The sequence below is a fragment of the Sciurus carolinensis genome, chromosome 4 (assembly GCF_902686445.1).
Source record: "Sciurus carolinensis chromosome 4, mSciCar1.2, whole genome shotgun sequence".
Lineage (NCBI taxonomy): Eukaryota > Metazoa > Chordata > Mammalia > Rodentia > Sciuridae > Sciurus > Sciurus carolinensis.
In genome coordinates this window covers 110,646,493-110,662,307 of record NC_062216.1, presented here as the reverse complement: position 1 = coordinate 110,662,307, position 15,815 = coordinate 110,646,493, and the positions used below count along the sequence as shown (strand labels likewise).

Here is a 15,815-nt window from a genome sequence, read left to right as displayed (position 1 = left end):
TTCCCAGCTCTATTTTGTATTTTATTTAGAGACAGAGTCTCACTGAGTTGCTTAGTGCCTTGTTTTTGCTGAGGCTGGCTCTGAACTTGCAATGCTCCTGCCTCAGCCTCCTGAGCCTCTGGGATTACAGGCATGTGCCACCGTGCCTGACTTCAGCTTATATTTTATCTAATTCCAAAGTTGTAACTGAAAGTCAGTTGCTGTCACAACTGAATTAATATCCCAAACCCTGGAAGTAGAATTTCTAGGTGATTGTGGGGGAAAAAATTAACCTTTCTGAAATAATACTGCTTATTTTAGAGCTAAAAATTTTTGAGGAATATTTATCCTATCATTGTCCACTAATTTAGGCTAAATTCTTTAAGTTTAAACATTAATAGAGCACAACATAAAAGAAGAAATGCAATTTCATTGCTTTGTTTTATGTTTTTTTCTTCTAGAATCTAGAAGTACTTTATGGAAACCTTGGAAAGAAAGAGTTGCAAAGCGACCTGCGACAGCCCATGCCTTAAGACCAGATCAGATGATTAGCGATCAATATTCAACAAATAGAAAGGTTTCAGAAATTCAGGATATGCTTCAGGAACTCGCAGGCACAACAATGTTCAATAAGTTGGAAAACAATGCTATTAAATATATATCATCAACAATATCCAACCTTTCTAAAGCCTTGGGTATGCTAAGTGACGATTTAAAGGCTACTGACTTCCCAATTGGCAATTTGTATGTAGATGAAATAAGAGAAGCAGATAAAGAACTCTCTAACAAAATAATACATGGTCTCAGTGAACAAAATGAAATGCTTCAGCAGAGACTTAAAGATGTAGAAGAAAAATTTGAACAACTTATTCAATCCAAAACTATTAAAGGAGAACAACTACCTACAGCATTGCCCACATCTTCAACCTTAAAAGTATTATCTGAACTTTCTCCACAGTCATCCATGACTAAAGCTGGTGACATGGAGGACACTGTGGACAGTATTTTAAGCAAAGAATTTGAAAATGTTTTAGATGAATCCCAAAGAAAAGGAATAAAAGGTGCTGGGATAAAGTGGGATGCACCTCTTTCATTTACAGCCCAAGTTGAAGAAACCCCAGAGCTAACTGAAGAGCCTGATAAAGATACTACTGGAGATGATATATCACCAAAGAAAGATGATGACCATCCTAAAGTTCAAACTGACCAGCATCCATCACAGAAAATGCACACAAAAGACCCACATTCACATGAGGTCTCTGAATCAAATCTGAGTGATGGTAAAGGTGAACAGAAAGTCTCAAAGGACAAACCTGGTCAACAATTTGAGCTACAAGCACTGGAAAAGAAGAGAAAAGAAAGAAAATCCTTTTCTCAAGGCAAATCAAAGCCATCCATTGAACCAAAAAGTCAACATGTCTCTTCTATTGAAACCAAGAGCCCAGATGGCAAAAGTGGAACAAGGAGTACGTTGGAGCAAGTCAGAAAGGTCAAACCTGAACAAGTACTTGAAAAAGCCTCGACTTCCTCAGAGATTAAATCAGACTCCTCTAGTGAGTCAGTGGGCAAAGAGATCAAAAGCAAAAGGAGTAGATCAACAGAGGCAGCAGAGGATGATTTCACCTCTGAGCCACAGAAAGTTGAAACAGAAGAAAAGAAACCCCAAATCTTTCCAGTAAGGAGCACAAGCAAAGAAGGAACAATCGAAGAGAAAGAAATGTTATCCTTTATCAAACAAACCCAGCCTCAACAACTTGTTAAATCACACTCAAAGACCACTAAAGAGGATTTAGGAAGTCCAGATGGCAAGAGAGAACAAGGTAACCTAGAATTATTTCAAAAAGCCATTCTGGCTTTCCTGAAAGAGAAAATTGATAATACAGGAAAGCCTTTTGGTAAAGAGAGTGTGCTAAAGGAGGAAAAGTTATTAAAAAAAGAAGAAGTTGAAAAGTTAGGAATTATAAAGTCAAAGACAGAGGAATATTTCCAAAAAGTGGCTGAAACTGTGACTAAAATCTTGAGGAAATACAAAAATATAAAAAATGAAGGACAAGTTGAAGATAAATCTTCGAAACAAAAAAAAATTGTCTCATTTATGCCAGAGTCACATTTTCAGAAGTCAAAATCCACTAGTGCAAAATCTGAAATTAGCTCAATTCTCGAAAATGAGAGCACAGACCCATTAATTAATAATTTAATACAAATGATTGTGACTGAATTAGAAAGAGAAAGGTATGTTCCAACAGTTGTGGAAGGGGAAGACCACAAGGAGAAAGGAAAAAAGAAGCAGAAGGATTATTTGCCAGAAGATCAAGAAAAAATACCTGGCATGCATGAGCCACAGAAACCGAAACGGGGGCAGGAAGAAGAGGTATGGAAGGACCGGCAAAAACAGAGAACTCAAAAGTGGATTGAGCAAGATGGGAAGGAAAATCAAAGGAAAAGGGAGAAAGAAGAGCAGCAGCAAATAAGGCAGCAGCAGTTGGAACCATGGAAGCAAATGATGAAAGAACGAGAGGTGCCCTTGGAGAAGAAGAGTGAAGAGACAACGTGGCAGATTCAGAAGGAAGAAGGACTTCAGGAGCTGGCAATTACAGGGGAGAAAGACAAGAGGCAGAGCAGAGGGACAGAAAACTTCAAAAGGCAGAGGCAGAACAAAGAAAAGGATAAGATAGAGAAGAAAAAATCTGTAGAGCTAATACAAATGGTCACCCAAAGTCCAGCGACATCATCTCCAAGGAGGAGGAAGACATTGAAATATGAATCCCAGCTATATGAAGATCAAAAGATCGAAAGGAATCTTGAGACATTAGAGAGTCTTCCTGAAGAAGAGAGTCCCATACCAGTCACTCCTCCCACCTCCAGACGATCTTCCCTAACCAGCACCCTTCCTGCTTTTGATGTATCTCTCACAGAGTACACCACTCTGACTCCCGAGCAGGCCCAGGAGCTGGGGATCACTCTCACCCCTCAGCAGGCCCAGGACCTGGGGATCACTCTCACCCCTCAGCAGGCAGAGGCACAGGGGATCACTCTCACCCCTCAGCAGGCCCAGGACCTGGGGATCCTTCTCACCCCTCAGCAGGCAGAGGCACAAGGGATCACTCTTACTCCTCAGCAGGCCCAGGACCTGGGGATCACTCTCACCTCTCAGCAGGCAGAGGCACAAGGGATCACTCTTACTCCTCAGCAGGCCCACGACCTGGGGATCCTTCTCACCCCTCAGCAGGCAGAGGCACAAGGGATCACTCTTACTCCTCAGCAGGCCCAGGACCTGGGGATCACTCTCACCTCTCAGCAGGCAGAGGCACAAGGGATCACTCTTACTCCTCAGCAGGCCCACGACCTGGGGATCCTTCTCACCCCTCAGCAGGCAGAGGCACAAGGGATCACTCTTACTCCTCAGCAGGCCCAGGACCTGGGGATCACTCTCAATCCTCATCAGGCAGAGGCACAAGGGATCACTCTTACTCCTCAGCAGGCCCAGGACCTGGGGATCACTCTCAATCCTCATCAGGCAGAGGCACAAGGGTTCACTCTTACTCCTCAGCAGACCCATGACCTGGGGATCACTCTCACCCCCCAGCAGGCCCAGGCCCTGGGGATCACTCTCACCTCTCAGCAGGCAGAGGCACAAGGGATCACTCTTACTCCTCAGCAGGCCCACGACCTGGGGATCCTTCTCACCCCTCAGCAGGCAGACGCACAAGGGATCACTCTTACTCCTCAGCAGGCCCAGGACCTGGGGATCACTCTCAATCCTCAGCAGGCAGAGGCACAAGGGATCACTCTTACTCCTCAGCAGGCCCAGGACCTGGGGATCACTCTCAATCCTCAGCAGGCAGAGGCACAAGGGATCACTCTTACTCCTCAGCAGGCCCAGGACCTGGGGATCACTCTCAATCCTCAGCAGGCAGAGGCACAAGGGATCACTCTTACTCCTCAGCAGGCCCATGACCTGGGGATCACTCTCACCCCCCAGCAGGCCCAGGCCCTGGGGATCACTCTCACCCCTCAGCAGGCAGAGGCACAAGGGATCACTCTTACTCCTCAGCAGGCCCACGACCTGGGGATCCTTCTCACCCCTCAGCAGGCAGACGCACAAGGGATCACTCTTACTCCTCAGCAGGCCCAGGACCTGGGGATCCTTCTCACCCCTCAGCAGGTAGAGGCACAAGGGATCACTCTTACTCCTCAGCAGGCCCAGGACCTGGGGATCACTCTCAATCCTCAGCAGGCAGAGGCACAAGGGATAACTCTTACTCCTCAGCAGGCTCAGGACCTGGGGATCCTTCTCACCCCTCAGCAGGTAGAGGCACAAGGGATCACTCTTACTCCTCAGCAGGCCCATGACCTGGGGATCACTCTCAATCCTCAGCAGGCAGAGGCACAAGGGATCACTCTTACTCCTCAGCAGGCCCAGGACCTGGGGATCACTCTCAATCCTCATCAGGCAGAGGCACAAGGGATAACTCTTACTCCTCAGCAGGCCCACGACATGGGGATCCTTCTCACCCCTCATCAGGCAGAGGCACAAGGGATCACTCTTACTCCTCAGCAGGCCCATGACCTGGGGATCACTCTCACCCCCCAGCAGGCCCAGGCCCTGGGGATTACTCTCACCCCTCAGCAGGCCCAGGCCCTGGGGATCACTCTCACCCCCCAACAGGCTCAGGACCTGGGGATCACTTTCACCCCTCAGCAGGTAGAGGCACAAGGGATTGCTCTTACTCCTCAGCAGGTCCAGGACCTGGGGATCACTTTCACCCCTCAACAGGCCCAGTACCTGGGGATCACTCTCACCTCCCAACAGGCCCACGACCTGGGGATCACTCTCAACCCTAAGCAGGCAGAGGCGCAAGGGCTCATTCTTACCCCTCAGCAGGCCCAGGACCTGGGGATCACTCTCACCCCCCAGCAGGCCCAGGCACAGGGGATCACTCTCAACCCTCAGCAGGCAGAAGCACAGGGGATCACTCTCACCCCTCAGCAGACCCAGGCACAGGGGATCACTCTTACCCCTCAGCAGTCCCAGGCACAGGGGATCACTCTCACCCCTCAGCAGTCCCAGGCACAGGGGATCACTCTCACCCCTCAGCAGTCCCAGGACCTGGGGATCACTCTCAACCCTCAGCATGCAGAGGCACAAGGGATCACTCTCACCCCTCAGCAGGCCCAGGACCTGGGGATCACTCTCACCCCCCAGCAGGCCCACGACCTGGGGATCACTCTCAACCCTCAGCAGACAGAGGCACAAGGACTCACATTCACCAATCAGCAGGGCCAGGACCTGGGGATCACTCTCATCCTTCAGCATGCCCAGAATCTGGGGATCACTCTCACCCCCAACCAGGCCCAGGCAGAGGGGATCACTCTCACCCCTCAGCAGTCCCAGGCACAGGGGATCACTCTTACCCCTCAGCAGGCCCAGGCACAGGGGATCACTCTCATCCCCCAGCAGGCCCAGGACCTGGGGATCACTCTCAACCCTCAGCAGGCAGAGGCACAAGGGATCACTCTCACCCCTCAGCAGGCCCAGGACCTGGGGATCACTCTTACTCCTCAACAGGCCCAGGACCTGGGGATCACTCTCACACCTCAGCAGACAGAGGCACAAGGGATCACACTCACCTCTCAGTGTGCCCAGGACCTGGGGATCACTCTCAACCCTCAGCATGCAGAGGCACAAGGGATCACTCTCACCCCTCAGCAGGCCCAGGACCTGGGGATCACTCTCACCCCTCAGCAGGCAGAGGCACAAGGGATCACTCTCACCCCTCAGCAGGCCCAGGACCTGGGGATCACTCTCACCCCTCAGCATTCCCAGGACCTGGGGATCACTCTCACCCCTCAGCAGGCCCAGGCACAGGGGGTCACTGTCACCCCTCAGCAGGCCCAGGCCCAGGGGATCACTTTCACCCCTCAGCAGGCCCAGGACCTGGGGATCACTCTCACCCCTCAGCAGTCCCAGGTACTGGGGGTCACTCTCACCCCTCAGCAGGCTCAGGACCTGGGGATCACTCTCACCCCTCAGCATTCCCAAGTACTGGGGATCACTCTCACCCCTCAGCAGGCCCAGGACCTGGGGATCACTCTTACCCCTCAGCAGGCAGAGGCACAAGGGATCACTCTCACCCCTCAGCAGGCCCAGGACCTGGGGATCACTTTCACCCCTCAGCATTCCCAGGTACTGGGGATCACTGTCACCCCTCAGCAGACCCAGGCACAGGGGGTCACTGTCAGCCCTCAGCAGGCCCAGGTACAGGGGATCACTCTCACCCCTCAGCAGTCCCAGGTACTGGGGGTCACTCTCACCCCTCAGCAGGTCCAGGCACAGGGGATCACTCTCACCCCTCAGCAGGCCCAGGACCTGGGGATCATTCTCACCCCCCAACAGGCCCAGGACCTGGGGATCACTCTCACCCCTCAGCAGTCTCAGGACCTGGGGATCACTCTCACCCCCCAGCAGGCCCAGGCACAGGGGATCACTCTCACCCCCCAGCAGGCCCAGGCACAGGGGATCACTCTCACCCCCCAGCAGGCCCAGGCACAGGGGATCACTCTCACCCCCCAGGAGGCCCAGGCACAGGGGATCACTCTCACCCCTCAGCAGGCCCAGGCACAGGGGATCACTCTCACCCCTCAGCAGGCCCAGGCACAGGGGATCACTCTCACCCCTCAGCAGGCCCAGGCACAGGGGATCACTCTCACCCCTCAGCTGGCCCAGGCACAGGGGATCACTCTCACCCCTCAGCAGGCCCAGGACCTGGGGATCACTCTCACCCCTCAGCAGGCCCAGGCACAGGGGATCACTCTCACCCCTCAGCAGGCCCAGGCACAGGGGATCACTCTCACCCCTCAGCAGGCCCAGGACCTGGGGATCACTCTCACCCCTCAGCAGGCCCAGGCACAGGGGATCACTCTCACCCCTCAGCAGGCCCAGGCACAGGGGTTCACTCTCACCCCTCAGCAGGCCCCGGCACAGGGGATCACTCTCACCCCTCAGCAGGCAGAGGCACAAGGGATCACTCTCACCCCTCAGCAGGCCCAGGCACAGGGGATCACTCTCACCCCTCAGCAGTCTCAGGACCTGGGGATCACTCTCACCCCTCAGCAGGCCCAGGCACAGGGGATCACTCTCACCCCTCAGCAGGCCCAGGCACAGGGGATCACTCTCACCCCTCAGCAGGCCCAGGCACAGGGGATCACTCTCACCCCTCAGCAGGCCCAGGCACAGGGGATCTCTCTCACCCCTCAGCAGGCCCAGGCACAGGGGATCACTCTCACCCCTCAGCAGGCACAGGACCTGGGGATTAGTCTTAACCTTCAGCAGGCCCAGGCTCCAGTCATCACTCTCTCTCCTCAATTGGCCCAGGTATTGCGTGCTGTCCTCACTCCTGAGCAGGTTCAGGCATTGTTGCCCCCTCTTCCTTCTGGTCAGACTCAGTCTTTGCAGGGCCTTCTTCCTCCAGAACAAGTGCAGGAATCTGTTACTCCAGAGAAAACCCACAGTTTAGGCATCACACTTACCCATGGAGAAGCTCAGGCAGTAGGCATCGCCCACACCAATGAGCTAGCACAGACTTTAGAAGCCCCTCTTACTGAAGAACAGGCAAGGAAATTGGGGGTTTCTATCACTCCAGAAAAGTTTCAAGGGGTATCAAATATTATTAGCCTGGAGCAGTTCCTTGCATTGAGGGCCACTCCCTCCCATCAGCTGGCTCAGGCACTTGGCACTCCTCTCAACCTGGAGAAGCTTGCCAAGCTGGCTCCTTCCACTCTTAGACCATTTCATGAATTGAAGGCTTCTTTCCCCATGAAACAATCCATTCCATCAAGACTATCTCCAAGCCCTTGGCAGTCACTGACATCATCTGCTCCTGGGAAAGGCCAAGGAATGCATATTCCTTCTGGCCCAGGGAAGCTCCTGGCACCACTGATCCTTCCTACCTCTAGAAAGATCCAGATAGGTAAAGGTCAATCCATTCCTGCACAATCCACAGCACCAGAGATCCTTCTCACTCCTGGGCAGCCCCCAGTATCTGGGGTCCCTCCCACTCCAGGGCAGCCCCTTAAAATGGAGGCCCTTAGTTCTAGGCAGTTCTTCATATCTAGGGGCCTTCTGACTCCCCGGCCACCTTTGATATCAAAGGCCCCTGTCACCCCTAGGCGACCTCTTATATCTAGACTCCCATCCACCTTTGGACAGATTCCTAGACTCCGAGATCCTCTGTCACCTGGGAAGCCCTTGGTTCCTGAAGCCTCTTCCATCCCCAGGGAGCTTCAGGAATCTAGACTCGGCTTATTTGAACAGCCCCAGGCATTCCAGCCTCCTGCCAAGCCTGAGCCATCTCCCTATCTGCAGACCCCTTCTCCCTTTGGGCAGCAACTGGCACCATGGATCATTCCTGGGCAAGTTTTACCACTACGGGTCCCTCCCACTCCTAGACATCCCTCCACACGCTTGCCTCCCCCAGTTCCTGAAAAGCCTCAGGGAGTTTTATTCTCTTCTGTTGCTCCGAAAAGATTGGCAATTATTTCTTCCCTGAAATCTAAACCAGTTTTGGTTCATCCAAGTTCTCCACATTCCAAGGTACCTCAAGCTCCTTTCATCACTAAGAAGTCCCAAATATCAGAGTTCTCTGACATTTCTGAAAAAAGCAAGATTCTCCAAGATACTTCTGCCATGGAACCATTTGAAACATTTCAGTCCTATCTCACCAATTACAGGATGCCAGTATCGCAATCCCCTTACATTGATGGGCAGGCCCTTCCCCGTCTCATGAAGCCTCAAACATCACTACCATCTCTAATAACTCATCTACCCAAAATATCACAGATCTTACCTTCTGAATGGGACCAGAAATCTCGATTCCCCCCTATAAACAAGCCCTGGATACTGACTTCAGTTTTAGGCATCAAGAAACCAAAGATGGCAGTGCCCCCTTCCTCTCCCCAAGAACTTGAGGAAAAGAGGTATACTGTTGATGTGGAGGCTCAGAGGAAGAACCTGATACTATTAAATCAGGCCACAAAAACTTCTGGACTCCCTTTGCAGCAACATACAACAGCTAGGAATCTCATAATTGAGACACTTCACATGAACAATATTCGGTTGGGATACCTGTTCCGCAAGTACATTGCCTATAGGCTGATCCAGCGTGCCAGGTAGATGTAATTATTATATCCAGTTTTCTGATATAGTTCTGATTTTAAACACTCCCTTTTGTTGCCTAGAAATGTATTCATATTTGTAGATCATATGCTTTAAAGCATTCTCTTATAGAAGTTCTGTGGGATGGAAACTTGTTTAAGATAGCAAAAGCAGATGTATTTAAAAATATATATATATATTTTTAGTTGTTGACAGGTCTTTATTTTATTTATATGCAGTGCTGAGGATCAAACCCAGATCCTCATATATGCTAGGCAAGTGCTGTACCACTAAGCCACAACCCCAGGCCCAGCAGATGTATTTTTTAGGAAATAAGAAATTTTATATATATATATATATATATATATATATATATATATATATATAGAGAGAGAGAGAGAGAGAGAGAGAGAGAGAGAGAGAGAGAGCTGGGTATGGTGGTGCACACCTGTAATCCCAAGTGCTTAGGAGGCTGAGGCAGGAGGATCACAAGTTCCAGGCCAGTCTCAACAACTTAACAAAATCCTGTCTAAAAATAAAAAGGGTGGAGAGAAGAAGGAGGAGGAGGAGAAAAGATGAAAAAAATACATAACATGATCCATTCCATCTATATCTCTAGTAGAGATTCTAAGATATATTTTGTGGATATCATGGATGATCTCCTAAACATCAACCTAAAAATTTTAGAGATGCTTGACAGTTAGTCTGAATTTCTGTCATCTTCAGTTCAGCAGAAGATGTATGACTTTAAAAATAGGAAATGGCAGGTTTTATACGAGGTGTTGCTAAAGCAATTTTGCTGCTGGTCTTTTTTTTTTAATTGCAAATATCAGAAATGGATCAAGGTAAGTAACAATTATCTTACTATCCTCAAAATTTGTGTTTGAGCATACTGTTTAGGAAGAAAATTTTTATTTCAAATTATAGGATGCCAAATCAAAACATAATATCAGAAAAGGTTATCATTAATTTTATGAACAGCTTACATAATTTATTCAGTAAAGATTTATTGAATATATATTATGTGCCAAGCATTGTTCTAGGTGCTAGGGATACCCCAGGGAAGAAAACAAAGTCCCTTGTTCTCTTAAAATTTATATTTTAGGGAGACAAATTCATTTGGAAACTGAAGGATTGGAACAAAGTACAAAAGGAAAACTTCTTCAACCTATAATCAGAACTTTTAATTTCAAAACTTAAATTAGTTGAGATTTGTTGAAAAAATATGTTTCTATACTTGTCTTTAGTTTTCTCTTTCCACTATGAGTAGTCCCAGGCTTTTTTTTTTTTTTGGTGGGGCACTCAAACACTGAACCACATTCCCCAACCCTATTTGCTTTTTTTTTTTTTTTTTTTTTTTTTTTTTGTGGTGCTGGGGATTGAACCCAGGGCCTTGTGCTTGCAAGGCAAGCACTCTACCAACTGAGCTATATCCCCAGCCACCTATTTGCACTTTATTTAGAAACAGGCTCTCACTGAGTTGCTTAGGGCCTTGCTTTTGCTAAGGCTGGCTTTGAACTAGCAATCCTTCTGCCTCAGCCTCCTGAGTTGCTGGGATTACAGGCATGCACCACGGTGCCCAGCAAGCCCCAGACTTTTAACCTGATTTTACATCTAAACACTTTCATGCACTTGAGAATTTTAAATAACATGTTTCTGGTCATCTCCTGTTCTCTTATATCTTTATTTTTTTGTTATATTTAAATTTAAAAAATAAGTAGTACATCCAACATTCACATGGCACAATACTCGAAAACATACAAATTGTAGAGTTGAAATTCTCCTTAATAGCTCTCTTCCTTGTCAATCGGGCTCTTCCCACAGGCCACTTGTATATGCCTATCCAGAAATATTATCTGCATATGTAGGATAGTGTATATAGCTCTTTTATTACTCTTTTAAAATATTTTAAAGTTATTACATTTTTTTTTATAACATAACTTAGGTATTACATATTGGATAACTTAGTTATTAAAGATATATAAATAGCTTATTCAGGGTTGGGAATGTTGTTTAGTGGTAGCACACTTGCTAGCATATCCAATTCCTGGGTTTGATCCCCAATACTGAAGATAAAAAAAAAAAAAAACTTAAAAAAAAAAATCTTTTTTTTTTTTTTTTTTTGTATCAGGAATTGAACCTGGGGCACTTAACCACTGAGCTACATCCCCACAGTCCCTTTTTTTAGTTGTGGATGTACACAATACCTTTATTTTATTTATTTTTGTGTGGTGCTGAGGATTGAACCCAGTGCCTCACATGTGTTAGGCAAGCACTCTAACACTGAGCTACAACCCCAGCTCACCCCCACAACCCTTTTTGTTTTGTATTTTGAGACAGGGTCTTGCTAAATTGCTTAGGGCCTCATTAAGTTATTGAGGCTGGCTGTCAAGTCGTGATTCTCCTGACACAGTTTTTCAAGCTGCTGGTATTACAGGCATGTGCCACTGTGCTACAATCCCAGCTTCCACTTATATTTTATTTTTATTTATTTATTTATTTATTTATTTTATTGTAAACAAATGGGATACATGTTGTTTCTCTGTTTGTACATGGAGTAAAGTCATACCATTTATGTAATCATAAATTTACATAGGGTAATGTTGTTTGATTCATTCTGTTATTTTTTCCCTTCCCCCCACCCCTCCCACCCCTCTTTTCCCTCTCTACAGTCCTTCCTTCTTCCATTCTTGCCACCCTCCCTAACCCTCACCCTAAACCTAACCCTAACCCTAACACTTACCCCTCCTACCCCACTTACATTTTGATTCTACTTTTTGTAAACTTGGCTTGTAGAAAATTTAACTTTTGTGTTTAAATATATTAATATTTTAATAACAGTACATTGTGCTTTATTTAGAAAGCTGTTTGAGATACATAAAATTTTTAAATTTTTAAATTTTTTATTTATTTATTTTTTGTAGTGCTGGGGTTTGAACCTAGGGCTTCACACATGATTGGAAAGTGCTCTACCACTGAGGTACTCCACCAGCCCTTCTTTTAGTATTTTAAAGATCGATTTTTAGGGTTTTGCTTTATTTTCCTCTTTGGTTTCACACTTAAGTCTTTGTTCATAATTTTATGTTATGGGATGTGGACTTCACTTTTTTTTTTTCATGGCTACTCAGTTGCCTGATTACTATTTGTAAAATAATCCACATTTCCCCCTATTGATTTAAATGCACTTTTTTAAAAATATTTTTTTAGTTGTTGATGAACCTTTATTTATTTATATGCAGTACTGAGAATTGCACCCAGAGCCTCAACCCGCTATGCAAGTGCTCTACCACTGAGCTATGACCCCAGTCCATTAAATGAACTTTTGTCATAAATTCTTTCATCATTTGGATCCATGTATGGCTTTTCTATTATTTTCTATTGATCTGCCTATTGATGAATCACTTCCATTCTGTGTTGTTTATTACAGTTTTATTTTTAAGGTGCTGAGATTTTGTGGTAGTTTTTAGTGTTATTTGTCAATACTACTTCTCAATGAGATGTGAACAGAACTCTCATGTGTCATTTCTGTGCCAAGTTTGTCATTGTTGGTTTGGGACCCTTTAGAGGTTCCTTTTTTTCTACTGTAACTTTCAAATGTTTCAGGTGATGACTGTCCTATTAGACTTTGTCCTTGAGAGAATACAAGAAGCTCACTCCCTGCTGAGCTACAAGTAAACTTTTTTTTTTTGGCTGTCCTGCAGGTTGAAAAACCCAGAGCCTCTCTACCACTGAGCCACATCCTCTGCCCTCTTCAGTTTTACTTTGAGACAGGATTTCACTAAGTTGTAAAGGCTGGCCTCAAGCTTGGAATTCTCCAGCCTCAGCCTCTTGAGTCTCTGGAATGTTAGAAATACCACAAGAAATCAAACACGTGCTCGGAAGTGGGCAGGCAAGGCAAAAAACTGTTTTTCTGTAAAAAGGTGTGCCTGAAAAGGGAATTTAGTGAGCCACCCTGGGCGGGTGGTCTGCCTGCTTTAATCCCTAAATAGGCACTGCCCCTTACTCTCATAGGAAGAGTTCAGGGGGGTACAATCTATGCCATTAGCTAATTTAAAGTTGGAGAGGGCACAGAAAAGGGTTACAGTGTTAAGAGATTTATAAATGGCTCCATTCTGAACACAGTCTCCTAACTTAAGGTGGTTCCTTTATATACATGAAATTTAAGTTACAGTAAACATGTGTGTGTTGCATTAGAGGTTTAACTTTGATAGAAAACAAATTTTACATGGGATTATAGGCAAGTGCCATGCACCAGGCAAACTCTAATAATGTGACCGAGGTATGGTTATTTGTTAAAATAGTAAAACCTGGCTTATTTCACATAGTCTTCCTATCCAAGAATATGGTATACCATCCTTTTTGTTCAGGTTTTTTTTTTGTGTGTGTGTATGAGTCCTTCAGGAGCTCTTGCATATTCTTTCATAGGCACATATCTTGGCATTTTGTCATGGGAGAAGACATGTCTCCTAAGAAGGATCTGAGGAGTTCGCAGAAGAGAGGGGGAACTCGACTCAGGACCAGTGGGGTTCTTGACATAAATGACAGTAAAGAATTTCAGCATGAGTCAGACAAAGGAATAGATAGAGGTTTTTTTAGGAAGGTAGATAAACATTCAAGAAAGAAGGCAGGCTGTTTCAAGAGTGGAAAAGCAGTCCTGACTTGGGCTGGGGATTCAATATTTATAGAAGGGCTATACCAGGGACCAGACTGAAGGGGGATCCAGGGTGGAGCTACACGGTTTCATGCCAGTTTTCCCTGCACTTGCAAATTTTCCTCATTTTACAAGGGTATGCTCAAGATTTACAACTATGCTTTCTACATCTCAGTGTCTTATGGGTGTTTCCTTTAAGATTCAGTTTGTTAGCTGGATGTGGTGGCATGTATGCCTGTAATCCCAGTGGCTCAGGAGGCTGAGACAGGAGGATCTGGAGTTTAAAGCCAACCTCAGCAAAAGCGAGATCCTGTATCTAAATAAAATACAAAATAGGACTGGGGATGTGGTTGAGTGCCCCTGAATTTAATCCCAGGTAACCCCCCCAAAAAATTCCATTTGTTATGCTCTGGATATAAGGTGTCCCCCAAAAGCTCATGTGTGAGACAGTGCAAGAACATTCGGAGGTGAAATAATTGGATTATGAGAGCCTTAACCCAATCAGTGCATTAATTCCCTGACAAATTAACTGAGTAGTAACTAAAGGTGGGTAGGGTGTGTCTAGAAGAGGTGGATCATTGGGGTGTGCCTTTGAGGTATATATTTTGTGAGCTTAGTTTTTTTTCTCTGCTTTCTGATCATCACATGAGCTGCTTTCCTCTGCTACACTCTTCACTATGATGTTCTGTCTCACCTGGAGCCCCAAGGAGTGGAGCCAGCCTTCTATAGACTGAGACCTCTGAAACCATGAGCCTTCAAATAAACTTTTCCTCCTCTACAATTTTTCTAATTAGGTCTTTTAGTCACAGCAGTGAGAAAGCTGACTAAAACATAGTTCTTCTCTCTTTATCCTAAATCCCTATCTCATTCCCCCTCCCCTTGAGACTTTGATCCCTTAATCTTAAGGTTGGTGAGGGTTGAAGATACACTTTTATGGCTGCTTCAAGCTGGCAAGAGGCAATTACCCTGCCTAATCAGGGATCAAAAGTCTCATCCTGACTTTCTAAAGGAGATAGACACTATGTCTCATTTGCAGGGATGAGTTGACATTCTTGTGTTGCCATTCTCTTAACATGGAATTGTAATCTGGAAGATACAAGCTTCATTAGATTAAAAAGACCCAGACTGAGCAATAGGAGCAGAAGTATAGTTACCAGAGGTCTTAAGAATGGTAACAGCCAAGTGAAGTTAGGTAAGTAATAGTTTTATGTACCTGTACATGTCTCAGGATCTGGATTTTTTTAAGCAGGTTTATCAGATCAGAAAAATTAACTTAGGGCAAACTTCATTTTAGCAGTCTCTTCTGATTGTTATTATCAGACACTCATTTATAAGACTTCTTTTTCTATATCCTTTACTTACTTTTGGTAAGGTTAACATAAATATACATCAAATTACATTTAAAAGGAGAAATCTTTTCTTAATATTCACTTATGATTATTCTTTAGTTGTACTTTCCTGCTAGGTGTTTAAGACCAAGTTGGTCAAAAGTTGACCTTGTTCCTATCTACTGTTAGGGTCAGCTGACATCTCTCAGGGGTCACTTTTGGGAGTGGAAGTCCTCTTGGCTCTTGTAGTCTTCCTCTATCAATTGTGCCATCTTGCAAGAGAGGTCAGAGTCTTGCTGACCACATGTGTCTTCCCTTGGAAGCATAAGGGACATTTTCCTCTCCAGTGAACGTCCCCTTTGCAGAATGTATACTGGTTGATTTCCTGTTCTCTAGGGTTCTCATGATCCCCCTGATCAGAAGGTCAAGTGATTCACCCAGAGTTGCAGGACACTTAGAGCAGTCCTGTGGTTCCCTGGGTCCTAGCAGACCTTAGAGGGCAAGGACTATTTTATACTATTTTTTCCTTGGACCTTTTACTTCCTTGCCTTTGGTTATCCCTTCCATTTAACTGGGGTTAGTATTAGTACTGTAATACTATATACAGCCTTATATCCTATTCTGTCCTATAGGTGATGGCTTATTATCTCAAAATAACTCAGGTTGTTCTGTTAGAAGGAGTACTACTTCAAAACACTAACAG

The 15,815-nt window shown here is 45.9% G+C and overlaps 1 protein-coding gene across 1 annotated transcript in view; it reads left to right on the top strand.

Moving 5' to 3' along the window:
* Positions 1–15,815, top strand: part of Fam186a (family with sequence similarity 186 member A) — a 79,941-nt gene that overhangs the window by 43,956 nt on the left and 20,170 nt on the right. Inside the window, exons 4-9 of the mRNA XM_047549764.1 lie at positions 441–2,956; positions 4,505–4,648; positions 5,333–6,088; positions 6,341–6,886; positions 6,995–8,043; positions 8,149–9,147. Coding sequence (XP_047405720.1) covers positions 441–2,956; positions 4,505–4,648; positions 5,333–6,088; positions 6,341–6,886; positions 6,995–8,043; positions 8,149–9,147 — 6,010 coding nt within the window. The remainder of the gene's footprint in view (positions 1–440; positions 2,957–4,504; positions 4,649–5,332; positions 6,089–6,340; positions 6,887–6,994; positions 8,044–8,148; positions 9,148–15,815) is intronic.